The sequence below is a fragment of the Daphnia pulex genome, chromosome 4 (genome assembly GCF_021134715.1).
Source record: "Daphnia pulex isolate KAP4 chromosome 4, ASM2113471v1".
NCBI lineage: Eukaryota > Metazoa > Arthropoda > Branchiopoda > Diplostraca > Daphniidae > Daphnia > Daphnia pulex.
In genome coordinates this window covers 4,194,952-4,221,910 of record NC_060020.1, presented here as the reverse complement: position 1 = coordinate 4,221,910, position 26,959 = coordinate 4,194,952, and the positions used below count along the sequence as shown (strand labels likewise).

General features: G+C 44.6%; 4 protein-coding genes across 5 annotated transcripts; 3 read left to right on the top strand and 1 right to left on the bottom strand.

The window, feature by feature from the left end:
• Positions 1-1,802: 1,802 nt before the first annotated feature.
• LOC124193031 (serotriflin-like) lies at positions 1,803-10,973 on the top strand. The gene is made up of 5 exons (XM_046586682.1): positions 1,803-3,017; positions 7,830-7,966; positions 8,488-8,633; positions 9,474-9,722; positions 9,809-10,973. Exons 1-5 carry the CDS (start codon positions 2,900-2,902, stop codon positions 10,074-10,076), a joined length of 918 nt encoding a protein of 305 aa, XP_046442638.1. The 5' UTR covers positions 1,803-2,899; the 3' UTR covers positions 10,077-10,973.
• A 79-nt stretch (positions 10,974-11,052) lies between these two features.
• LOC124193030 (angio-associated migratory cell protein-like) lies at positions 11,053-14,044 on the bottom strand. The gene is made up of 8 exons (XM_046586681.1): positions 14,027-14,044; positions 13,064-13,101; positions 12,583-12,827; positions 12,250-12,509; positions 12,042-12,186; positions 11,783-11,982; positions 11,386-11,720; positions 11,053-11,318 (listed from the first exon to the last, which is right to left on the bottom strand). Exons 1-8 carry the CDS (start codon positions 14,027-14,029, stop codon positions 11,246-11,248), a joined length of 1,299 nt encoding a protein of 432 aa, XP_046442637.1. The 5' UTR covers positions 14,030-14,044; the 3' UTR covers positions 11,053-11,245.
• Positions 14,045-14,255: 211 nt separating this feature from the next.
• LOC124193029 (RAC serine/threonine-protein kinase-like) lies at positions 14,256-17,900 on the top strand. Of its 2 annotated transcripts, none has more exons than XM_046586679.1 (9): positions 14,256-14,399; positions 14,569-14,646; positions 14,725-14,873; positions 14,957-15,048; positions 15,174-15,414; positions 15,560-15,757; positions 15,829-16,020; positions 16,102-16,533; positions 16,602-17,900. In XM_046586679.1, exons 2-9 carry the CDS (start codon positions 14,580-14,582, stop codon positions 16,827-16,829), a joined length of 1,599 nt encoding a protein of 532 aa, XP_046442635.1. In that variant the 5' UTR covers positions 14,256-14,399; positions 14,569-14,579; the 3' UTR covers positions 16,830-17,900. The 2 variants fall into 2 exon arrangements, with proteins under 2 accessions (XP_046442635.1, XP_046442636.1); XM_046586680.1 differs by having other exon boundaries at positions 14,271-14,399; positions 14,549-14,646.
• Positions 17,901-18,618: 718 nt separating this feature from the next.
• Positions 18,619-26,869, top strand: LOC124193027 (serine/arginine repetitive matrix protein 2-like). The gene is made up of 3 exons (XM_046586675.1): positions 18,619-23,543; positions 25,319-25,451; positions 25,538-26,869. Exons 1-3 carry the CDS (start codon positions 19,360-19,362, stop codon positions 25,592-25,594), a joined length of 4,374 nt encoding a protein of 1,457 aa, XP_046442631.1. The 5' UTR covers positions 18,619-19,359; the 3' UTR covers positions 25,595-26,869.
• The last annotated feature ends 90 nt before the right edge of the window (positions 26,870-26,959 follow it).

Below are 26,959 nucleotides of genomic sequence, written 5' to 3'. Positions count from 1 at the left end.
CCAGATCGTCCCTTTTTTAAAAAAATAAAAAAATAAAATAAAAAAGAATCTATAGTGTGGGATTTTATAAATATTATTAAAATATTATTATGATCAAAAAGGAAAAAGAAAGAAAAAGTATGACTCACTTTTTTTCGGTTGGATGATTCGCTTCCTTATCTCTATGACGTCAAAAAACCCCAAAAATTCATTCCCGGGCAAATTTCAAAATTTTCTTGTTCCCTTTCAAACTGAATCATCCCCCCGATTTTTTAAAAAATGACCGAGAATAACAAACGCGAGTAAATGAAGCCCCACCGAGTAAATTCTAATATTAATTTTTTAAAAGCTGCAAAAGAAGAAGAAGAAGAAGTTCCATTCAAAGGCATGTGGAAGCGCAATGCGGAGCGGAAAATGCCCGCTAGACATGTATCAGTACACCGGGCGCACCTTAAATAGGGAAACCTAATGCAATCGGACCATATATGCCCGTTCACTTTTTCTCTCTCTTCTTCTGCTGTGCAGTTGCTGCTTCCAGCTGAATAAGCTGGACAAAGTCTGAGCAACAAGAGAGCCCAAAGATGTATATCATACACACGATATAGTGGCCGTCGTTGGCGCATATAGGCCTATATACTAGACACAATCTAGCCGGAATGAATCGGCATCTTTTGGCCTAGATAATTTTTTGAATACGCGCTCACACGCGCATTTGTTCCGGGGTTGGGTCCAGGCTCTTTTTATGGGCCGGATCATGTGGTCCCGAATCGAAAGGAGATTTTCGAGTGAGACATGTGAATGGCTGCTGTGGACGACAATTGGAAAAAGAAAGAAAAAGAAGTTTGGACAGTTGAGGGGATCCTCCCTGAGAAGATGCGATGCGGGAGACGGCCAACAGGTTATCGGGTTCGTTCAATTCTTTTGGCGACCATCGGCTGATTCATAACCCCCCTTTCCTCTGCTCTCTCGTATATGCTGGACCCACAAAGAAGAAGAAGACAACGCGCTTAATATACTGTCGGGTTATTTAGTAGCTGCTAGAGCGCGTCTCACGGCGGCCACAGCAGAGCCGGGGCCACCCATCAAAGGACTTGCCACCTCGGCCAAACGGGGCGAGAACGTGCGGGACCACGTCGCGTTTTTTTTCTTTCTTTCTTTCTTCTTCTATTTTGCTTTTCTGCCTTTACCCAATACAAGACATTGACTGTGTGTGTGTGTGTCTCATAAGCAACTTTCGAGGTCATGGCAATCTGCCCAATCGTCAAGAAAACAAAAAGAAATAGATATTATTATTATTACATAGATGTATTTATTTATATCTATCTAATAATCACGCAGGGATTCAAATTGGATTTCGGACGGAATGAAATTCAAAATAAACCAAAAACCCGCCAAAAAAGAAGTCACTCAAATGAAGATGTAATAACATATGTTTTATAAATAACTCGCCGAATCAAATTCTTGGCCAAATTTTCGTGTGGGGAATCTACTCCGCCGGTATTATACCGGTATTGTAGGAAATAGCAATATTTCATCGAATTTCAAAAATGGCTCCCGATGTTTGTTCGGCCACGAGATGGCATTGTTCCTTTTGATTGCCAACTGGATGATATTAGGAGGCTGTGTGATGTGCAACCAGGAGCAACTTGCCCAGGATGAGCTGGGAGGGGGGGGGGGGGGGTTGCAAAAAAGAAGAGGGGGGCTGATGACGTTCCAAGTGTACGTACATAGATAGGGAGAGAGAGAGAGAGAGGTGGTTCAGAAGAAGAAGAAGAAGCTCAACGGGATGGACGAACGTGAGCAGCCGAGTGCCGTCGCCGGGTCTGGGGCCGGGAGACAGCCCCAACGAAGGGAGGCGAGGGGAGGAGTGTAGTGAGAAAGGGAGAGACCCAGCACACACACACACACACACACTCACGCAGAGAGAGAGTGAGAGGCAGCAAGGGCTTTTTAAACGGCGCGCTAAAGCTCTTGGCCCATCAGTTGCCAAAGTTCTCTCGTGACCGCAGAGAGCCCAACCGAAAAACACGCGGATTTCCTTTTCGTTTTCGTTTCAACCCCCAACGATTTGATTTTTCCATCATTTCATTTTTAAACAAAATTTTTCCATTCCGTTCAACTCGAGAGAATTTTCTCTTTTGACTCACGTTATACGGTGTGTGTGTTTTTTTGGTTTCATTACATAATCATTCCCCCCAAACACCCCACCTAGTCCATTCATTCGAATTTTTTTTTTTATTTTTTTTTTTTGGTTCATTTTGGGTGTCGTGAAACAAAACTGGACGAGAGAAAAAGAAAAAGATCAAAGTGTGTTGGGCTCCCGCCCCGGTGTTGGACTCAATCAACGAACTGGTTTGATCGTGAACCAAAAAACCCAAAAATTATAAGAAGAAAAATATCCCCCCAAAATTATTTGATTCGTTTCACGCCAAGGTTCGACGACCGACGCCAATAGTCGACGCTATCCCACATTAATAATTAATAAGCCCATAATTGTTTTAGTCTTTGGCTCCATTTTCTAGTCGTTCGGTTCTATGGTCATCGGCAAACTACGTGACGAGCCGGTGGATCGCAAACTTTGACTGGCCTCGTCCGCCTGTTGCAACCGCACCCATTTTTTCGTGTTTCGTGTGCCCGTCGCCGTCGAGTGGTTTTCATTTGTCTGTGCGAGTGCGAAAAAATCGAAAAGAGAAAAAAAAGATTTGCAGCAGTTTGACACGGCACGTTTCCATTGGCATCACAACTCGATGTCGACTTTTGATGGTGGACCGGTTCTCCGCCGCTGCTGCTGCTGCCCGTCCACTTGAGGCGCAACCCGACGACGACGCCAAACGAAAGAACAAGTCATGAACTTTTAACGACGGCCATCGTTTCTTTCTAAACCGCGCCGAGAAAAAGAAGAAGAAGAGAAAGAATCTTGATGATGATGATGACGACGACGACGGATAAAGTGACGTGCCGGACGGCCGCCTACGTCGCCATCTTCCTCGTCTCCCTGTCGACCCTACACTCGGCAAGCGCTTGGCGCAACGACCGCCGTAAGTTTTCATTTCATTTCATCTTCTTCATTTTTTCACGCACGTGTGTGTCTGTCTCTACTCCGTCTGACATTTTCTTCAAGATGCGAAAACCCACTCGTTCCTTTGAGTTGATTTATTCCGCCGCTACCGCCTACTAGACTTGTCCCGCTTGGCTCCCGTTTCACGAATTATACAATTTTTTTTCAATATTTCTTTTTCTATTTTTTTTCGCCCAGCCAAAAAAAAAACTCTCCTTTTTTTCGCGCGTTTCCCTTCATCAACAATTCACGTACCTTGTGATTATATATATTTCGACTGTCTGTCCGTCTGTCTGGCCTCTGTGTTTATGTATTGAGACGTGTGTGTCCAGCAGCAGCAGCAGCAGCGGGAGCCAGAAAGTCTAAAGATGCCACGTACTATACGAGAGTGCAAGTTTGAAAGTACCGCTAGTTGTCCGTCCCCCTTTCGCCTATCCTCCCGCGATAACTTTCGCCCGTGTGGCGCATACATTCCCGCCGTCGTAAATCTTTTGCCGGCCCTCTTTCAAGAAAAAAAGACAGCAGCAGCAGCGGGAGGAGATCCAGCCGAAGAAGATAGATAGATAGAACGTCGTTCAAAAAAAAACAAAAACAAAAACAAAAAAATGTAATGCACGGCGACTATTACATCATTTGGCGACGGTTGGATATCGAATAGCCATTTTCCAATAATAATCTATAAGGTCGATTCACTTGAAATACTTTCTCTCTAAATTTAAAAAAGAAAAAGAAAATTTACCGTACGCTGAGCGCGCCACAATTTTCTTTTTTTGTTGTGGTGTACTCCGCCCATTTTGAGCGCGGTCATCACGGTATACAGAGAGGAATATGTAAAGGTGTGTTTGGTAACGACGGGAGTCTTTTTCACCTCGGCAACTTTTTTCTTTTTTACTTTTTTGGAGATCGCCACCAACTGATGGCAGTTGTGACTCGTTTTTTCCACATTTTATTTGATTTTTTGGGGACTTCTGAATCACTCGAATTTCAACTTTACGCTGATGGAAAATTTTGTTATTTTTGCACGCGCGCCGTGTGGCTACTGTGATGGCGTAACAAGCGGTTCGCGGGCCCAACACACACTGAAATAGAACACGCCGTGCGCCGTTCGTTCCGACTCCCCAGGAGAGAGAGTCGCCGATATTTTAATTTCGCGCCTTTCTGTTTTTTCCTCTTTCAACTGAGACAAAACGCGCAGGAATAGAAAGAAGAAGAAGAAGAAGTTCTTCTTCGTTTTTGGGCCATTTCTCTTTCAAGTGAAGGGGCTAGTATAGTCGGTTAGGTCATGCGATTCTCATTTCAAGCCCTTCGTCTGGCACCCAGCTGCCGGCCCTGTTGCCCAATAACGTCACAAGACAACAACAACAACAACAACAAAGTAACCACCACAACAACAACAACCAAAAAAACGGTGGCCCTCTTTCCTTTTAAATTTTCTGATTTCGCCAAACAACTTTGCTCTTTTCTCAACTGTCTCGTTAGCTGCTAATTCCATCCGAAACGACACCCCAGCGGGATAGACCTCCTTCCCTCCCCCCTTTTTTTTTCACGGACTATATTTACACGCACGGTGTCGGGTCCACCACCACCACCACCAAGGAATGGGTCCGTCTCATGTGTCACTGCGGCTTTTGTGGAGCGGGCGAAAACTTGGTAGAAATCGAACCGGATGACTTGGAAATCGGCCCGTGTCTGGACTTTCGTCTGCTGCTGCTGCACGCAACGCAACGACAGAAAAAACTAGACGACCAGTCGCCTTTTATTTCTCTTCCAAAAGAGAATTTCCAGAGTCATCTGGAAAGATTCGCAACGTCAGAGTCAGCAGCAGCAGCAGCCAACGTCACTGGGTCAAAACGGTCCGGTGGCGTGAAATTGTGTGACCCAAGTCCAGTCATTCAAATGATGGCGCGTTTCGCTTCTATGAAAAATTCGGGACAGCGAATTTTTAGATTCGCAGGTCAGCCGCGACGACCTTGATATCAGTTTTCTATGGATAGACGCACACACACACACCACATTTTGCCGGGCGAATAATAAAAAAAAAGAACCGCCCGTCTTAAAAAAGAGAAAAAGTCATGCAATTTCGGTTCAATGTAGATTCTTGTTTTCATTTTTGCCATTTTTATTTTCGCTGGTCTACTAAACGTCTGTGAGATAACGAAACTGGGTCAGGTTTAGATTGGCTCACGTCCCGGTTAGCGAAAAATGTTTTGTTTCCTTTTGGATTTTGGTTTTTCGTTTTTTTATTCACCAACGAACAAAAGTTAAAAGAAATAAAACTAATCGCTCGCAGAAACCACCAAGAGGAAAAAAGAGAATTCAAATAAATTTCATTTAACTTCTTTGCCTTTGGGAGGAGTTGTTTAAATGATTTATGTCTCTACCAACTTTGCGAATCGAAAGAAAGAGAGAGTGCTGGACCACCAAATGGACGGGCAGCAAGAGGAGGAGGAGGAGGAGGGGGACAGGCGTGTCCCGCCGTCGTCCCGTGGTGATTTGACGTCGCATTCCTGGACTCGATCCATCGCCGACCATCTCTGCCCTGTCGCATCATTTCATATCCGACAGACCTGAACGGCGAGGGGCGTGTACGTGTGTGTGTGCTGGGCGAGAGAGAAAATGAGAGAGAGAACAAGTCGGGTGGTCCCGAATTCCACCCGCCACCACCTCAATTCGCAACTGCGGGATTCCGCGTGCAACCGGCGTGTGTGTTGCCCTGGCCGGACCAGAGTGACGCAAGGCGAGAAAGAGAGAGAGAGAAAATAAGTGGAGCGACCACACTGAGAGATTGACGATGACCTATATATAATAAATAGCATAGACACACACACACACACATCTATCGGGAGAGACTAGTGTGCAGCAGAGGTGCCGGTCACGCAATCACCACCTCAAAAAAGAGCCTAAAGAAAATAGAATCAGAAATTTCTCCCGAAGAAATGAAATGAAAAAAAAGGTGTCGGACGTGAGTGCAAAGATGATGAAGGTTACGGCAACACACACACACACGCATTGCATCAGTGGGTTGGATGGTTTGAGATGGACAGCACACTTGCGCCGCGCTTGTGTTTGTTGTTGTTACAACATCGCTCACGAACTTGTCCCACATTAGTGGAGGGCCCCGCTTTTCCAATCATTTCTCTCTCTCTACACACTTACGCAATTAGCCCAGTGACTTGACTGGGAATTTAAAATCCGAGTGCGCTCGTTTGCTGCACTCGTCACTGACCCAAAGCAAAAAGAAGAAGCGGAACCCAACAGTCTTGTCCGCTTGATATTCTTCTTTTCCCGACATGTATGGATTTATTGCAGGATTACATATGTGTGCACTATCGTTGCCATTTTGATTTTGGGGGGGAATAGTCGCGGGATAAATACTGTGCACGCCGGGTAACCATGACAACCAGACATTTCGGCTATAGCGACTGGCTGCTGTCAAGGCGGCCAAGTCCAGTCCATTCCCGGGTGAGAAAGGAGACGATGGTAATGCCTCGTGATTCACGCGGTCGAGATCAGTTCAGTCTGGCGCGGGAGAAAATTAAAAAAATAATAAAACAAAATATGGCGAAACGAGAAAAGGACGGGACACACATACAGCAGCAGCCGGACTGGACTGGGAGGAGGAGGAACCCACATGGAGTGTCCGTGTGTCGTGTGAGCTCGTTTGTCACAACTTGGCCACCTTCCATGGCCCATCCAATTGGGTCAATAACGAGGGAGGATCTCTTAGCTCAAGAGAGAGAGAGAAAGAGACTTTTGCAGTTTTGTTTGCCACTGGTCACACACTCTGCCTGCCTGCCGTCCGTCTTCTATTTCTTCGGCCTGTTTTTAAAACTGCGCGTTTGACTTTATTTCCGTCCCTCAAGGGAGAGCCAGTCTCGTACGTATTAATTAGCCCAACTTGTATCAACATGAGTGAACTGCTGGTCGTGTGTTTTTTCGCCTCGCCAACACATTCTCCTCCTCGTCGAGTCGAGTCGAGCGTGAAAAAAAAGGAAAGAAACGCAAACACTCGCGCGTCGATTCGAAACGAGCGCAAAAACACACATCAGCTGCTGGCTGGCTGGCTGCTGCTGACCCGCAATCAAATAGAAAAGAATACAAAAATAATAATAAGGTGTTGTGTGTGTGTGTGGATGGCCACCAGCGTCAATCGACGAAAAATCGAGAATCCTTGAATGGACACAAGAGAACGACTTTCTTTCAGCCATTTTTCACTGGAAAAACAAACAAAAACACCTGTCCTGGGTCACCTTAAAAGAGCGTAACAAACACTCTCCGTGCCACACGTTTTGTAAGTTTTCCCAACTGAACACGAGCAGTCTGAGAATGAAAAATAAACAACCCAAAGTCTTATCGTCCCAAAAAAGTTGTCGACAGCGACAACAAGAAAAATCACAAAATAAAGACCAAACAAATTGGAAAATATCAAGCAGCTGTAGTTAAAATATTCTGGTTAAAGAAAAAAGAACAGGTTTGTTGGCTTGGCTATCGATCCCCGCAATCAGTCACAACTACTACCACCACCACCACAAGAAAAAGAACAATGGAAAAGGGAGAAAGAAGAAAAGAAAACTGATAAAACATTTCTCACGTACGCGGGAGCCATGTACACAAGAGTGAATTGTGTAGACTGCACGAATATACCTTTTCTTCTTTTTTTTATTGACTTGAACGAACCTCATTTTTCTCTCTCCTACCCCCCAACCAACCAACCAACCATTTGTTACATTATTATTACGCGTATTATGCAAATGTGAATGGCGGATGACTTGATACTTTCGTCCCGTTACAGGGCCGAAATTCTTTGGAGACAAAGTGCCAGTGAAAATGCTGAACCCCGTACACCAAAGTACACAGAAGAAGATCGTGATGTATCACAATTTCTTCCGATCACGAGTCCATCCTCCCGCCGCTGACATGCTGGCCATGGTAAGAAACATTTATTTTTTTTTTCTTTCCCGACCGCAAATCGTCTAGTCTCGCTATTTTTCAACGTCCAGCAAAACGAGTCAACAATGATCAGCATCATTGATTCGCACGCCTCAATGACTCGCCATTTTGGGGTCGCTTTTTTATTCATTTCTGATTTGATTTCGATTGGAACAAGGAAAAAGAATAGAAGAAAAAACAAGAACGAAAACAAGTTTGTCTCCTTGCGACAGAGCCTGGGTCAAGTCAATTTGTCTGGCTGGAAAAGAAAATCAAAAAGAAAATTTTCAAGGTTTTCATTTTCTTATTTGCTCGCCGGTGGGGGTATACAGACACCTGCGCTGCAGCATGAATGGATGGGTGCGACGCATAAAAGATCAACTAACAATCGGACCGTGTTCTTATTTTTGTTTCTTTGATCACTCTGGCGTGTTTCACAAATGGCTGAATGGCGTGGCGGCGTACACCAACGACGGGACCTGAATTGTTGCAACACACACACACACAAATCGGGCGAACAGACTTGGCATGCCGAAGCCGCCAGAGACGCGCAGCGCTGGGCGGACCAGTGCCAATTTCTGATCCACGACAATGTCACCGGACGATGGGTCGATGACTTTGGATCTTGCGGGCAAAACATTTTCGTATCCACTCATCAAGTTCCATGGTGAGTAATAGCAGTGCGAACTTAATTTTTTTTTTAAATTCACGAAATCAAAATTGAGTTTAAACAAGATAATCAACTAGATGATATTTTAGTTGATTATTCAGTTTTATCTTGTTTCCAAGTATAAAACTCAATAAATATATATATTCCTAGTGCTCAATGTATTGAAAAAACCTGTACGTAGTGCTGAGTGTTTGCTTCATCAACGATAACCACCAAGTGACTTGTTCACATTGATGATGTTGGACAAGGAAGCAACTCATACCTAAAATTATTTTCTCAAGTTTTTCTTCTAATTTGGCCACGGTGGCCTCTGACAAGAAAGAAAGCTATGTCTGTGCCTGCCCCTACCAGCTTTTTACTCGACAAAATAATTCACACTCAGGTTTAAAAAATTAAGAAAAACTTACCTGTCAGAATAGTAGAATATCTGTTGTGTAGTGCACAAACTATTTTCTAGTAGGTTTTATCTATGATTTCTAGTATTTTCTCACATTTTCAAATTTAAAAAACAAAAACAAAAAACACACGGTTCAGGGTTCATGTTTTCGCCAAATTCTAGTCTGCAATCTTAGTTTTGCATTTGCCAGATTGCGAAAATTGAGTCGGAAATTGACTCAAAAATTTACATTGTCGAGTTTTCACTGAATTTGTCTTAAAAAAACAAATATTCAATAAAAATGATTGAGTTAAAAAAATAAAAGAAATAGAATAAAAATCGGATGATACGATAAAATTAGATATTGACAAAAATAGATTTGCAACGCAGAAAAAATTTTATCATTTTTTTTATCGAAAAGTCGAAATGATTGATGTGGAGAAAATATTTTGGGAAATTAGGATGTTTGCCACCAAAACGTGGTTCCTGGAAAAGCACAACTTTACGTACGGCTCGCCGCAGAACAATCTCTTCGAGGTCGGCCACTACACGCAAATGGTGTGGGCGGCGACTCACAAAGTCGGATGCGGATTCACCAAATGTCCGTACCGGCCCGACAAACGCTCCAGGGCGACTAAGCGCTCCGGCGGACGATCGGCCATCAAACATCCGAAATACTTTTACAACTACGTCTGCAATTATTGCCCCATGTAAGTTTCGTTTTTCTAATTGTTTTCCATCTGGGCCAACCAATTGACTAACTGACAATTGATTGGGACTCTCGTTTATCCGACAGAGGCAACTACATGGAACGTCTGGGCCGTCCTTACAAGAAGGGTCCGTCGTGCGGCCGCTGCAAAGGCTCGTGCAAACTGCGCAAGCTCTGCACCAATTCGTGTTCGTACGCCGATTTGTGGGTCAATTGTCGTGAGCTCAACACCACGTGGAATCAGTGGCTCTGCCACAACAATTCCAAAGAAGGACTCGACAGGAAAAAACACTGTCGGGCCACTTGTGAGTGCACCGGTAAAATCTACACGCAGCTCGGACGCATCAAAGCGTAAGACGCAATTAGTTCCAAGGACGAGAAAATCAACCCACTGAGTAGAAAGAAGAAGAAGACAAACAAAAATGAAATGATGAACAAATACAAAATTAAAAACTATGATAACTATTTCAAAAGTTGACGAAGAATAATGCGACGATACAATTGCGCCTTTTCCTCTCAATTCTCACTGCCCCCGGATTGATATTATCTAATTTCTGGAGCTGCTCTTCTTTGTACGAGGCTGTTAAAGAGATTAGACCCCACGGGTATGGCCGTGCAAGTGGCCATCATTCAAATTTGTAGAGCAAACTGAAGCAAAAAAAAAATGAAGAAAAACCAAGACTGAAAGTGTGACACGTACAGTACATTTGGATGTGAATCGTCGCGCAAGCGTGCCCAGTTGAACACGAAAAAAGTCTCCAGCCAACGAAACGGCTCTAGACAAAACAGAAATTGAGCCATCGCAGGACTCCCCCCGAGGTCGAATCGATTTGGTATGCGAAGTGCAGACAGTCCGTTTGTGATTTGACTATACACACGTGTACCTTATGTCTCCATGTTATTTATACATATTATATATATACGATAAACGCTGTGGTATTGTTCGCCTGTAATTCCCTCTCACGTAAAATGACATCAATTTTTGGAATCACTCATTAACCGTTGGCTTTTGACTCTGCAATCCTTTCCGCTCTCCAAGACAACTGCTCCAAAACCAGCTCCTCTCTCAGCACTATATATGCTCCTCCTCCTGTTACATCCACAACCCATATGTCTTAATCCATATCTTGTCTACAATACGTTTCGCAAGTCTCTTCATCCATCTCTGTCGTCGTCACCCCCATTTTTTAAAGCCAGTGTATCAGGCTGCGATATAAATACACTGGTCGATTCGGCCTATTGGCCACTGGTATACTACTACTACTACCTGTCTTGGCTGAGAAAAACCCTCCAAGCAAAAGAGAAAGACTTGGTGGACTGGAGACGGCAGGAATTTTTCAATTGAGATGGATTTCTTCCTCTTCAGTCTTTTCTTTCGATAATTACATAACAAGCCGAGAGATTGAAAAAACAAACAAACAAACTTGGATACCAAAAGAGCACGGGTGAATAACTGTCAAACCGAGAATCTTCGGTCACGATGGATGAGGAAGCAGTTGGCGATGGTTCAAAGGCACACAACTCTCAATGGTCAACGTTCACTTCAAATACTCGACAAGTTTGGTCGTCCGACGACGTAACCAGATGGTAACCATCGCTGCAAAGGAAATAATATTTTAAAATTCGGGAAATCAGTTACAACATTTAAATCTAGAAATACTTACAAGGACACGGAAATGTCTAATAGGTCGGCCGTGTGGCCTCTGTACTCGCGCACCAGGGTACCACTTCTAGAGTCAATCAAACGGACCACGCCGTCCAGACCAGCGGAGAAGAGTAGATGCGTGTGTTTGGGATGCCACACGAGCTTCACGACTCCTGCTGACTGATCGTACGACTGCCTTTCGATTTGAGTTGGTATGTCCCAACAACTGATTTTCCCGCTCAGCGTGCCTGTGACGACGAGGTTCACGGATGTTTCAGGACAAAACGAAACTGCTTCGACTGAGCTCTGATCTTCAGAACCACCAACGCCCACGCAGGACAAGGTGCACAAAAGCTGCAAAAGGCAAATATTTATTAAGGATTTTTAATTTATGAGAAAATGGTGTTAATAAATACTTTGCCAGTTTGACTGTTGTATAGTTTGGCTGTAGAATCAAAAGATCCGGAGACAATCAAGTTATTGTCGCGATGACAATCGATCGAGGAAACACCATTCGTGTGAGTTTGTCCTCCATTTGAGTGCTGAAGAACAGCCAAGGTTTTCAAATCAAACACTTTCACCGAACCGTCAACGTAGCCAACAGCTATCCGCCTACCTGTTTTAATAAATTACAATTCAAAATCAAGCCAATAGATTCTTTATCGTCAGTAATACCATCTGGAAGAATTTTGCCACATTCGTTCCTCTCTCCATGACCGGGTAAAGTTTTACAATCTCCAGACGGAATTTTCCACATCCAAGTGTCTCCTGCGTCAGTACCAGCAAATAAAATATGGGATGCTGGGTGCCAATCTATCCACTAGAAAAAAATTAATAATAATCAACATTCATATCGCTTGTTTTTTTTTCAAATAAGTCTTACAGTTAAATCTCCCGTTTCAAATGTCCAAACGACAGATTTGGTTGCCACCTTCCAAACTTGGATTAAGCCGGCCATATCAGCTGTGGCGACGTAGCAACCGTCATGACTAAAAAGTGCGCAGGTGACAGAGTCTTGATGATTTGTACATTCAAAAAGAACCTGGCCATCTGTGATATTCCACACATATGCTTTGTCGTCCTCTCCACCCGACACAACCAGTTTACTTTCCTTGGGTTCGAAAGAACAACAAAACACTGAACCTGTGGAAGATTAAAATATTTGAGCAAATTGTAATCACTTGCATGGTATCGATCAGCATCAAGAAGCACTTACCAGTATGTTGCTTGAATGTTAATAAAGCATCATCGGGTATGTCTAGTTCTTCCATTCCATCTTCACCTTCTGCTTCATTTTCACCATCCTCACCTTCTGCTCCCTCTTCATTTTCAATATCTTCTTCATAGACTTCAATCACTTCAAAGTCTTCATCTTCGTTCTGGTTTCCGACAATTTCTTCATCAGAATCATTGGGCTCTTGATCACGTGGAGAAACAGGAGGGGTATTGGTTTCACCCATGCTGCTCAAAATACAAAAATTTCCAGCATTACAGTATATGTGTAGAAAAACAAAATTTATTGCTATCCCACATCCCAGCAACTTAACATTTTTTTACATAATTTTTAGCACAACAGTAAGTATTTGTATTCCTATCAAATGAAAATATCTTGCAAGACTTGAAAAATATTTCTAAATATTAATGTCATGACTGAACGATGGAAATACACATTAAACAAAAAAAGTTTTTAGCTGACCTGATATTGACGATGTTGACGAAATATTCCAAGCACGTGCTAGAAGCAGACGAACGAAAGCACAGAATACGAATGTCAGCAGGATGCAGGTTGCCATATCAAATATTTCAATTTAGAATCGAGAGACATTAAAAAAAAGTAAATTTTAACAAAATTTTAAATAAAAAAATCTTTGTTTGTTAGTTCTTAGTGAATGGTGTAACCTTGAACTAGGAACATAGATTTCTCTTCAAGACGCGACTTAGTCAGACTTACTGATTTAAAAATCACGCTTGAACGTTGAACGACATAAAAAATTAAAAAAAAACTGAGAAACTATTTTTTTTAATGTTAGACTTCCGTCTTGAATTCTCGACCAGCGACAGCGTATAGCATACAAATCGTTGGTAAACTGTTCAACGTTTTAAATTGTTTGTTTTAAAAGTCTTCTGAGAATTTCATGGTTATTATTTGACTTTTCTAGGATTGGAGAACATTATTTTTGTCGTAAATTGGTAATATCAACAACGTAAGGCAACAGTAAACTGTCAAAATATATTTTTCAGAAGAGAAAACTGCTTATTTTAAATTTTAAATCAATAGTTTCGTCCTTCGTTATCAGATTTCATAAGAATTCATTTCACGATTTGTGTCAACCCTACTTCCTTACTTCTTCCTGCATTTAGAAAATGTGAATTGTGGATAGATTACGAGTTGATTCTAACACCTGATTAGATTTCGGAATGAAAGACTAATAGGGTCAGATAAGTCATAAGAAACGTTACATTACATTCTTCGCTAGAAAAAATGTCGAAAGAACGAATGAGAGAAAAAAAATCAATGTAAATGCACTTCTCAAGCAACGCCTTTTTTTCCAAAGAAACAGGATTTCCTGGTAGACATGAAATTCTATCCTAGTTTCCAGTTGATATCTACACCAATGAACGTATAATCAATAGCAATACATACGAGCTAACGAACATACCATTCGATATATCAGTGCACAACAATTCCTCTACCAACGTCGCACACAACGTCAATCACATTTTTATTGAAAAAGAGAGGAATTTTATTTATTTAACATTACATAACGTACTTTGTTCAATGCTACGTTGTGACTTTTTCATATCGTCTACGTGGTCATTTCGAGTTTGGCGCTTTTCGAACCCTGGCGTACGCTGCTACTCTTTTGTTTTCTAGTTCGTAAAACTGTCGTTATTTAAATTATGGCGCTGTGCAGCCATTGCATTCTTACTGCTTGCCAACGAGGAAAATCACGCACTTCTGAAAACAACTAGAAATTTTCTAGTTCGGTTAAAAAAAAACAATATTTTGATGGTTCATCAAATAAATTAATGGTAAGAAAATATTTATTTACATCTGGAGCTGACAATGTGAGGAAATTTAAGGCGGATTATCTCTTCAATCGCTTCCGCTCCTCAATTCCCATATTGTTGTTTTATGTAGTCCAGTTGTGATCTCATTGCTGTTCCAATTTCAAATCTAGAACATTTTAATTTATTCTAGGTATTTTCATAATGGCTGAGTCTGCAGTGCCAGCAAAATCTCCTGCCATTATTAAGGAGGGCTGGCTACTAAAAAGAGGTGGGTTATAACATAACAACACTACCTACAATCTTATTGTTGTTGTGAATACTTATTTAACATTCCTTTGTTTTTCAGGTGAACACATAAAAAACTGGCGTCAAAGATATTTTGTGCTGCTAGATGATGGATCATTACTTGGATTCAAGCACAAGCCTGAACCAAGCATTGGGCTTGCCGAACCACTCAATAATTTCACTGTAAAAGGATGCCAAATTATGAAAGCTGTAAGAAATTTAGCAAAATGCTTTTGTTGTGGTTTTTTTTCACAATTTTAACACAATATTCACAATACCCCTTCTACTAATAGGACCGCCCAAAACCATTTACTTTCCATATTCGTGGTCTTCAGTGGACAACTGTAATTGAAAGAACTTTTCATGTTGAGTCAGAAAAAGAAAGGTGTGTGAATGAACAAAACTTGTTATTTCAGATTACATAACAATTTATAATCTGAAAAAAATAATATTATTGTTTGTTGCAAGTGGATTTAACTAATTTTCCAAAAAATGATGTTGGTGTTATAGGGAAGAATGGATGGTCGCTATAGAGCATGTGGCTGCGCGACTTCATACAGATACAGATAGTACCGACGTAGATATGCCAGCTGTATCCGAAGAAAACGATCTGAAAAACTCTTCGTCACCCTCGTCCCTGTCCAATAAAATGGTTTCTTCGCCGATGGATTCAGGGAATGATGAATTTCAAATGAAATTTCTCATAACTGGAACCTCTAATCGACCCCATCATTCAGGAAAAAAGAAAGTGGTACGTAAATGAATTCATTGAACTGACTAAAAAAGCATCGAAGTTATAGAGTTATTCGTTAAAACAGCGATAATCCAGTTTTTATTTTTAATCTAAAACGACGTATTATATTGGATTTCTTGTTGTCTTTCGTTTTTCACGTTAGACTTTGGAAAATTTTGAATTTATCAAAATGTTGGGCAAAGGCACGTTCGGAAAAGTCATTCTTTGCCGAGAAAAAGGCACTGGGCACTTATTCGCCATAAAAATCCTGAAAAAGGAAGTCATTATTGCGAAAGATGAAGTTGCCCATACGCTGACGGAAAACCGCGTACTGCAAACCACCAACCATCCTTTCTTGATTGTAAGCGACAGACTTCATTCATCTATATCTTTCGTCCTTTCATTCACATCTGTTTACATTCTCTAAAAAAGGCGTTGAAATATTCCTTTCAAACCGCTGAAAGACTGTGTTTCGTAATGGAATACGTCAACGGAGGCGAACTGTTTTTCCATCTTTCGCGCGAGAGAATTTTCTCTGAAGACAGGACGCGATTTTATGGAGCGGAAATTGTTTCGGCGCTCGGTTATCTACACGAGCAGGGAATCATCTACAGAGATCTTAAAGTATAATCATTGTTTGGAATTGATTCTTCCTCGCCAATCTTTTAATATCTGTGCATATCTATTAATTGTTTCGACTCGCAGCTGGAAAATTTGTTACTCGACAAAGATGGGCACATCAAAATAGCCGACTTTGGACTTTGCAAAGAGGACATCACTTACGGGCGGACGACCAAGACGTTTTGTGGAACACCGGAATATCTAGCGCCCGAAGTGCTCGAAGACAATGACTACGGAAGGGCAGTCGACTGGTGGGGTTTAGGCGTCGTCATGTACGAGCTCATGTGCGGCCGTCTTCCTTTTTACGACCGTGACCACGACGTTCTCTTTGAACGCATTCTCTTGGAGGAAGTTCGATTCCCCCGAACTCTTTCCCAGGAAGCCAAGGAACTTCTCGGTGGTTTGTTAGCTAAAGATCCTCAAAAGCGTTTGGGAGGCGGCCCTGAAGATTATAAAGAAATCACTCAACATCCATTCTTCTTGCCAATCTCTTGGACGGACCTCGAGCAGCGAAAGGTATTGGTGGTATTTGTTTTCATAGTTTGCTCGTTTTTTTCATCACCTATTGAATTTTGTCGTGGCAGATTCCACCGCCGTTCAAGCCGCAGGTGGTGAGTGAAACAGACACTCGGTATTTCGAATCGGAATTTACTGGCGAGTCGGTGGAATTGACTCCACCGGATCCCGGGCCGCTCCACAGCATCAGCGAGGAAGTGGAACCGCCTTGCTACTTTGAAAAATTTTCGTACTGCCCCGAAGCCAGTTCCACTTTAGGTTCCAACACGTCGCTCACGCACGCGGCTCTCGGCTAGGTTCCGCCTTGCAATTTCTTCTCGAATCCTTCGAAAAACGAAAACTACAAAAACTACAGAGCCCAGTTATAGGGTGTGCATCGCAAATCGTGTACACACTTGCCCTGCCAGTGCCGAATATTGAAGCCGGTGTAAAAAAAGAGAACCACACGCATGGTCTCTTGTCTAGAATAGACGGCGGGTCTTTTGCGGGACTTTTGCCCGACAAGTAAAAAAAAAATGCATTTAGTTAAAACAGGATTGGGGGGTCTAGTTCAGAGACAGTCGCCACGGTTTATTCTTTCTTTTATACCAATCCCTTCCGACAAATTCCGGTGCAGCTGGCCTTCGATAGCCTCAAGTCAATCGACCGTCGTACCGACTTAGAAGTAGAATATACCAGTAAGAATGAAGACATCATTTCCGTTCAAACATTAAGGGGGGGGGGGAGGGAACATTTCTACTATTTACCGTCTAGAAAATCGTCCGTGTTTTTTAAAAAATAAGAGGTTACCAAGTTAGTTTAGTACATAGCTCCCGTTTTTCCCTCCTTCAGCTGCCCTGTTGACCTCTTAATAATTATTGAGAAATTTTGTTGTTTCTTTCTTCCTTTTTTTGATTGTTAAATTGCGATCTTAATCTTGGTAAAAACCCACCCAGTGAACAGTTAATGAAAAATGGGGGATTGTGTTTGCTTTAATTCTTTGTCGTTGGTTTCATTCGTTTATTACTTCTCTTTTCCTCTCCCTCGATGTCCTCCTTCCCTATGAAAAGATCAAATTGTTCGTTTCTTCTTTTGACACCTCCACGAATTACAGCTCGCATGAGGGCTGGTGCCTCCTCCATTTGTTATATCCTTCTGCCTCACAACTGTTTCTCGAATCCCTTTCTCTACCGTTTTTGCTTATCATTGAAAAATTGTGAAAATGGCATGGAAATTCATTTTCCTCGTTTCGTCTTCTTATCGTTCGGGTCTCTCAAAACTATGCACCTGAGGTTACGCGTGGGACTTTTTTTGACTGTTACAGTTGTGTGTGTGTGCGTGCGCTCTCCTCCTCTTTTTGCTACTGTATGATACACATTTTCTGGGAATCGATTCTAATTCAGAATTCTTGTTTTAGACGTCAGGAAATTGTACGCGCGGGAGGAATCGTTGGCTGCGCCTTGAAAGCCAGCCGTTTCTATGATGCCATTTGTATTTGTTATTTAGTGTGTCGTTTAACCATTGATGGCGGCCAGCCACGTGCCATCTGTCCTTCATTCCAAATTGACAGCAGGACAGCAGTTGGTTGAGCACAAAGTGGACGTGCGACATGCAACAATTTCATGTCGACAAAACGGTTACTAAAATGACAAACTTATCGGTTCCCCCCAGTTCAACGACAATGCAAATCACACATTTACTACATTTGACTAACCGTGGCCATAAATGATGTCATACCAGTGACGTTTTTTTTTGTATATAGGTATACTGTAACGAGTGCAGTGTCCAATATCAATGGCTTCCAATACTGCAGAGTTAGACGTCGATTATCGACACGGTGGAAAATCAAACCCCCTAAAAATCCCAGATGCCGAATGTCAAGAAAAATTACCTTTATTGTGTGCATACTTGACTAGACTAAAATACATGGGCATTGTGGCCGGGGAAAAGAACCTCTCGTTTGTCTGAGCTCTTGGTCTTCAAGTCCCTCCATCACGATGGTCCCCCCCCCCCCCCTCGTGATGGAGGAGCTGCGCAGGAGAGGATGTGCAGTGTCGTTGCGTCATGGAGGGTAAAAAAATGGAGAGGGGGGTGGGACGATGCGGCGATCAATGCCACCGACTGCCAAATCTGCCTCAGTGCTACCGTAAGGCTTGCTGCTGGTGTATAGAGGCTCGAAAGCTTCTAGCCCGGAAATCGAACGACGACGGGCTCACATTCTTTTCGGCTCCCAATCACTTTTCAGTCGTGTTTTTTCACAGTGCACTCATTTCCTTATCAAACCCCTATTTTGACTACTCATTGCAGGTGTGTGTCGTGCAGTTTGCAAATAACGGATCGAAAAGTGTCTTGTGTGTTCGTGTTGGTTTCTACGGCAACTCTAGTGGCGGCCACCAAAGGACAGTGCTGGACAGTTTGAGAAGAGGACAACGGCCACGTCACTTGGACGAGAGATGGTTCCCCAATGCCTCGGTCGCTTTAGAGCAACGACACAGCGAACAACAGGGAATGGATAGAAATGGCTGCAAGGACGACTAAATAGGTGATAAGGTGCCCCCCAACCAGTCGAAAAAAAAAGGAATCGATCGATGCGTCGAGTGGTGTTGCACGAAAGTTTTCTCATAGCCCAGCAGTCGAAACGATTAAATTCATTCGTCTTTTATTAATTTTGATTTTTCCATGACTTGCAATCACATCCAGCTCGCATACATATTCCGTTACGTGATTGTCGAAACGGCCATTGTTACCGACGTTTTGAATCATAGCCTCGAGCAGTTGATTGTGCCTATACATGTGCAGCGTTGTTGTTGCTCGTACTCTCTGAGAGTTATTTAGACGAGCATTATAATGGCTAACAAGACAGCACGTCAAAAGAAACTAGGGCCGGCTCCGTTCGCCTCCTTTGAGGACTCTTTTGACGATCTGTCCAGTCCCGAATCGAAAGGCTACCAGCCCATGCCGGAAATTTGCGAGGAGCGCTACCAGCAGACGGACAACATCAACGACGTTTCGGCCTCCACTTCAACAGCACAAACGCCGACGACGCCCAGGATCGACGTCGAACAGGCCAGTAGTCCATCGCAGGGTGAAAGTGGCGACTCGACTCCCGAGAGGGAGCTTTTCGGCCTGGACATGGCCGCCGACAATGTGACATCGGCCTTCCTGGAAGGAGCGGCCGATGTCGATCTCCGATCATCCGGTGCCGAAGGAATGGGCATCCCGTACTCGGCCGATTCCAATACCAAGGGAAGACTTTCCAGGAACTCGTCGCTCCTGGCAACAGGAGGCAAATCGGCCTCAGTTGGCAGGAGTGGACAAGCGTCCAGCAACGTCGCCGAGGCGCCGCCCGGCAACCCACTGGAACGGAGGGGGTCCATGGGGACGAGAAACAACCAGCACGCCACCGATCCTTTCGTATTCCCGTGCCGGGAAACGAGACTGTCTTCCATCTCATCCAACGTGTCGGCAACGTCCGGCATGTCGTTTCTCTCGGCCTTTTCGGGCCGCCGCTCGCCGTCGCCGCATCGAATGCAGCTGGAAACTTCCTTCTGCGGACCCAAGACCCTGGCGGCCGCTGCGGCCAAAGAGGCCGAAGAAGAAGAAGAGCTTTTAGAATTCGAGGCGTCGCGACGCCCGTCTCTGTTGAATCCAAACACTTGGCTGGGAGACGGGTCGTCCAGCAGATGCGCTTCGCCAATCGGTACTCCTTCATCGCCCGGCTGCATGCGGGCCTTTATGTTCAAGTACGCCACAGAGCCTCGGTCGCGGCCGACCAGTCCAATGGGCTGGTCGGCTCCGTCGCCGGCAGCCAGTCTCAACCCGGCCAACAGTGAATTCGCCGGCCCGTCTGCCCGGTGGTTGGCCTCACCCAGATGCCAGCGACGCTCATCTTCGCCTCATCGGACCCTGGTCGAAACTTCGTTCTGCGGCCAAATGCAAATGAAAGTGCCTGCTGATGACGATGTGGCGCCCAGGGGGCCTAGCCCTATGCCCAGTCTTGGCTCACTTCTCTCCATCCAACCCGTCAAATACGCCACGGAGCCTCGATCCAGGCCGGCTAGTCCCACCGCCAACAAGAGCATTTTGAATTTGATGCCCATAACGGCCGCTGGTTCTCGACGCGGGTCTCAATCGTTGCCGGGCGGGAATCGCTGTGCATCTCCGATGATCGAGACGTCCTTTTGCGGTCCGAAACATTTGGCCAGACGGGACAGCAAAGAAGATGCTGCAGCAGCAGCAGCACCCAGTCCGGTTCCGTCGACTAGAGCTCCTAGCAGCTTATCGACAAGGCCTTCAGAGGCCGGTGGCCCGGAAGGATCGATTGGTTTGAGGCCCATCAAATACGCGACTGAGCCTCGCTCTAGGCCGGCTAGTCCCGTTCCGTCTGCGCACCACCACCAGCCCATCGTCACAGCAGCTTCCATTTCTCGTAGTGAATCGCCGATTTTAATCAACCGGACGGCCAGATCCCCTTCGCCGCATCGCATGAGGGTCGAGACTTCCTTCATCGGAGCCCAGCAAGTCCGTCAGGATTCGGTGGCAGGAGCCAATTACTTGCCGGCGGCCGTCGACCATAACGTCACTGAAGTTTCCATTCACCCGCTGCCAGTCAAGTACGCCACCGAGCCTCGATCTCGCCCAGTCAGTCCTTGCGGCACAATGTTGAGTCATCATTGCCCGACTCCCGATCGGGATCGACGGCCCATGCGATCCCCTTCGCCGATGATTGTCGAGACCTCATTCTGCGGATCTAAACTGGCCGTAGAGGACGACGACAACACTCCACTTTCACGTCCAGCTATTCATCCAAAAGACGTCGATCCGCCGGCCAGCAGCAGTCAGCCGACCATGTCTGTTAAATACACAACGGAGCCCAGATCGCGGCCCAGCAGTCCCAGCCTGCGATTGTTGAGCAACCACTCGACTCCAGTGCCCGACCGTCGCGTCAACCGATCGCCTTCGCCTCATCGGATGCTGGTCGAAACGTCGTTCTGCGGAGCCAAACAAATCCCCCGCCAGGAAAGTCAAGTCCTCGAGGCCATCCAGCTGGTCGAAGCCGCTCTGCAAAGACGGAAAAAGGACGACGACGACGACGAGGACCAATTATCCAATTCCTCCTGTTCCGTCTCCGACATGCCGGCCATAATGCGCAATCATCTGGAGGAGAATAAGACGACGCAGAGTAACAGCTCGTCGTCCAGCCTGATGGGAGCGACGGACGAGAATAAGCAGACGGTCGATTTTGCCACCCATTGGCCGGACCAAGTTGTGTCCGAGTTCGAAGCCACTTGGCCGGTTCATCATTTGTCGACGTTTGAATTGTCGCCGGAGAAGAAAAAGTCCAGGTCCTCCTCAGAGGACACGGCCAGCCCGCCTTCACAGCACAGCAATGGACATATCGCATCAATGCTGGCCAGCAATAAGGCAGCCTCGACGGTCGCCGCCTCGCCAAATCCGGTCCGTCCGGGCCGTCACATGCCCAAACCGGTGGCCTGTCCCAAGCCACCTCAGAGTTTCATTCCTCAATCCGATTCGTCTGCCCAGAGTTCACCTTTAGCCTCTCCGGCTCTTTCGAGACGTTTCGAATCGGCTTCACCGTCACCGTCGTCTCCGTTCCCGAGCCGGCGGACGTCGCTGGGCAGCACTTTGAGATCGAATCAAGGAGCCGAAGAAGCCCAAACGGATCAGCAACCATCAACGGCTAATCGTGAATTGAGCAGTTGGGCCAAATCGGCTAAAGGCGGAGACTCTTCCGACGACAGTCCAGCACATCATTCGCAACCGGAAAGGACGGACAGCAGGAAAGACGGACACAAAGGCCGCAGCGTTCTTTCCGTGCTATTTGGCAAGCGGAGTGGAAAGAGCAGCAAGTTAAAAGACCAGCAACCAGAACTCGAAGCTGTCGACGAGAAATTGTCAATGGCGTCGTCGGCTGGCCGTCCAAACGGCCAAGAATCCGGAAGTCGAATGTTGAGTCTGCCATTGCCTTCGCGCGATTCGTCACCCGGCCGATCGCTGGGAGATTCCGGCGACGATTTGGACGAAGGCGATGCTGGATTCCAGCACCAAGTTTTGGATACGGGAAACGAGTCGGGCGATAATCTGGTGGAATCGGAAGATTCCGCCATTCCGTCGGGTTCATCGATTCAACCTCGCAAAGAAGAAATCAGTTTCTTCCATCAACAGGATTCGATCGAGGAGGAGTTGCCGTTCGTTCCGACAACTTTGCCAATCGAACGCCCTATCGCTCCGGTCATTACGCCCGTCCGGATGAGAATAAGCGAGCTGAAAACAACGCCCATCCAGCGACCCCGTTGTTCCGTTTCTTTCGGACCGAGTTCCATCAACGATTACGTCAAAATCGCCAGAACGGACAGCATCGCCGCAGCCGGAGATGATCCATCGTCGGGAGGAGTAGCAGCTCTGGTGATTCCCAAAATCAAAGTTTCGTTACCGAAACCGGAACGGGAGGAATCCGTGGACGATTTAATAGCTGCATCAGCTTCGACTGTGGCCGTCCCAGCTGTCAAAGTGACGGTGGGCAGCGTCTGTAGCAACTGGGAGGCGTTCTCCGAACAGGTTTTTATTTCACAGAAGCGTTTCCAACATCAGGCGACGACGAGTGTTGACGATGCGCCAGCAGAGAATCAGCCGCCGCCGCCGCAACAGCCCACCAAATCCAGTCAGCAATGGATCAACGTGGAAGAGATTCCCGAACCTGTCAAAGAAGCCAAAGCCATCAAAGTGATGGTGAATAATAAAGCCAAAAATAACCAAGAGTCAACTCTGGTGGTTCAAGCGAATAAGCCGGATGAAGCGACTGACACAAGACTAGAGCTGGAAGAAGAAGAAGAAGAAGAGGAGGATCCGGAGAAGATAAATCTAGTCCTACCAGTTCGGAAGGATTCCGTCAGCAGTGAGACGGCGCTTCTGAGAGAGATCGAAGAAACTGAAATGGAAGAGGATCGATCGCCTCCGCCAGACGATGACGAGGCATCCGTTTCAATTCGCCAAAGAATCTCCCAGTCGAGGTGATTGCGCACACATCTTTTCTCTCGGTTGTTATATATTCAACTTTTGTGGACCGGATATACTGTAGAACATTTTCTTCCTTTTGCGCATCCTTTTCTCTTTTGGTGTTATATTCCTTCCCATTTCTTTATTTCTCTTTTTATCTTTTTCGCAGCTAGCCGAGCAGGTCGAATGGCTTTGTTATTATTTTATCACGTCACGCCTATATATTGTTATCGGCTCTAGCTCCTTATTTTCTATTTCCAAACGGTATAGACACACGAGTAACCGGCAGCATTGGCACCGATCCGGTATAGTCGTGTTACACAAGATCCGGAAGAACAACAATTAAAGAACAAATGTAACTTATAGTATCTGTTCGGGAATACTATAAGGTTATCTATTCCCTCCAACAGTCATGCGTAGTCGTAATTCACGTTCTGTTCTTATAGTGTTTTCACGGAGGGGCCGCCCCCCTCTCTCTCTCTATCCATTGACTTTTCAGCTCAACGGTTGTCATAACGCTCCCCCTTCTCTCTCCTACCCTGGAAAAATATCTGCCCTTGCAAGATATTGATTAGGTACCGCTGCCTGACTTTGTGTAAGGCTTCGCTCGGCGCTCCTTGAACGACGTGAAGGAAAATCCTATGGCCGATCGTGCGCTGTTGACTTATGGTTATAACATTCGCCATTATTTTATATAGTGATGACTTTTTTTCTTTTCTTCAATTCAACACAGAGACGATCGAATAAGGGCCAGGCTTCAACAACGTTTGGCAAAAGAACGAGAGACTGTTTGGTGAACATATTTATCGATTTTTTCTGGTTGGGGGGTTGCATCAAAGAAACTTGGTTCGTTCATCAAGCGGCCCAAAGTTGATGGAAAGGATAAGGAAACTCTTATGTAAGAGACGGGAAAGAAGCGATGGCGTGTAGTGTGTGGTTCACGGCGCAGATTTTTTGGTTCGCCCGTCTTGTGTGGCTGTTTGCAGACTCTGGTCTCGCTCACGAACGGGATGTCGTACTACGGCGCTCTCCCCAATCACTGGCGATCTCTTTTGTAATGCCAAAGGTCATCGGGCAGCGCGCACTCTGCGCAGTCAGTTGTCTTATAGATAGACTCTCTCCCGTGTCTGGCGTCCCCGGAGGGAGAAATCTATCGATGCAATACTGGGTCTTTGCCAGTTATTTAATAACAAAACTTGGAAGACATTTTTCCCAAAAAATATGTACATGTACAAGCCGAGAGAAAAAACAAAAAAAGACAATGATAACACGTCAAAGTAGTTGTCATTTTGTTATCGTGTTTGAAAGCCCCGCCAAAAATAATAAAAAGACGCGCAACAAAGAGACCTGTACAAATTCTGTTACAATTTTCTAACTCTGCGTTTATATAAAAAGGAGAGTCGTCGATCGAGAAATGTATACACACAGACTTCCACTGGTTGAGTATTGATTTTTATTTCGCGACAGACGTCCCGCTCTTATATTCCACCATTTGCTCCCCCCGTAAATCCTCTTCCTCCGCATCCTTCTGTATATGTACCATGGCTCATTCTCCGCTTGGAAATGGTCCGCATTTTCTCTCTTCTTCTTGTGTTTTGGCTGTGCAGCCCTCCATTTCGGTTCAATTGAATAACGCACGACCGCGTCAAATGTGACATGCCAAAAAGTCATTTCAGAGTTCGTGAGACCGACAGCACAGATATTTACGACCATACTCTTGCATTTCTTTTTTCTTTCGCCAATCTGATGAATATAGCGCTACTAACTTTCCTTGGTATATATTTGATAGTTCTCTGGCCGAATTGGATAACAACCTGGACGACATGGAAGCCAACGTTCTGGCACAGTCCAATTTGCTCTCGGTTGCTCCATTTGGCATGGATTTGGACGTTCACAGTAACCGAAGTTCAGTCGTAGCTCCGGTACTACATTCACAATTCTTTGATTCTACCACATAAAGATATCAATATAATAATAATGCCATTTGGCCAACTACCATCTTTCGCAGAGTGAAGAAATACCTAGCAGCAGTCCGGAAGAAGAGTCATCCATATCAACCGAGTAGACGTTATTATAGCATGGCGGAGAGAAGAAACGCAAATCTGTCAAGCGGAAGAAGCGAATAAATGTCATCTTCGTTTTATAATCGATTCCTTCGCGTCTAAATTACAATTCGGCCATCGTTTGTATATTGTTATTATTGCCATATACCCATTGGAGTTAGTATATTATACATCTATCATATAGTGTCGAGAGAATCGATAACCGCAACTGCCAAAACATGGCGCGGCGTGATGTCCGCCGTCTGTTTGTTTTCTGTGTATGTGCTGCTGCTGCTTTCTATATATCTGCCTCCGCCGCGCTGTCTTTCGCCGGACAACAGAACAAATCCTGTGGACTCGGAACAAATTCTCCCCTATAGCTCTCTCTCTCTCTCGTCATCAAAGTGGCATTGTGTGTGTGTGTGTGTCTAGTCATCTGCTGCTGCTAGCCAGTCAATTTAGTTCCTGCTTCTCATTGGAGAGGACAGTTAATAACTGCCAACCAACCAACAAGATTAGGAAACCATGTTGTTGTTGTGTTCAAATATATATATATATATCAGTTGCCCTCTATATAGTACTACTCTCCTTGTGCTGTGTGTTTCCATAGAGCTGCTTTTTTGGCCCTCCCCTGCAATCTAATCAAGCTAGATATAGGTCTTCATTTTATTGGCTGTCGTAACTGAATCTAACGTCTCGTAATGCATCATCAAAAATGCTATTGGAAATGCCATTGATCAAATCTAGTAATAATTAGAATATATTCGTAATAGTAATAACTATTTGTGGGTTGAATCGATATGTACATACCGTTCATATGGTTTATACATTCAGATTCACGATAAGAACATAATGATATCTAGTTCTCCCGTCGTCATCTCTTATTATTATTATTATTGTCTTATTATTATGGTTGAAACCTTTCAATGATTATCTGGTGGGTTTGCTTCGATTACTTGTTCGCCTCCCATCTCCCAGAATATAGCTTCCAGTTGTGTTGTGTTGGGTGTGTAATATAATAGTGGAGATGATCGCAGCGCACCGGTTCGCTCAACAAACCGCGTTTGACATTTCATTTTCCGTGTGACTTTTTCCCGACCCAGAAAACCAAAATCGCCGTTATATTGATTTGTTATTAAACTTAAACCTATTCCTCTCTTCTGTTTGAAATCATTTCGTTTCATTTTCAATGCATCTCCTACCATCTCCCTAATAATATAAACTGTATAGGCCTCCTTTTTTATAACTGATTGGGTGTCTTTTATCGGTGTGTCACTATAACATGATGTTTCCCCTTGGCTTCTTCGTTTCATTTTGATTATTTCGAACTTTATTCCCTGTGAGACAACCTAGCCGTGAGAGATCCTCTTGATAGAAAAGGAAAGACA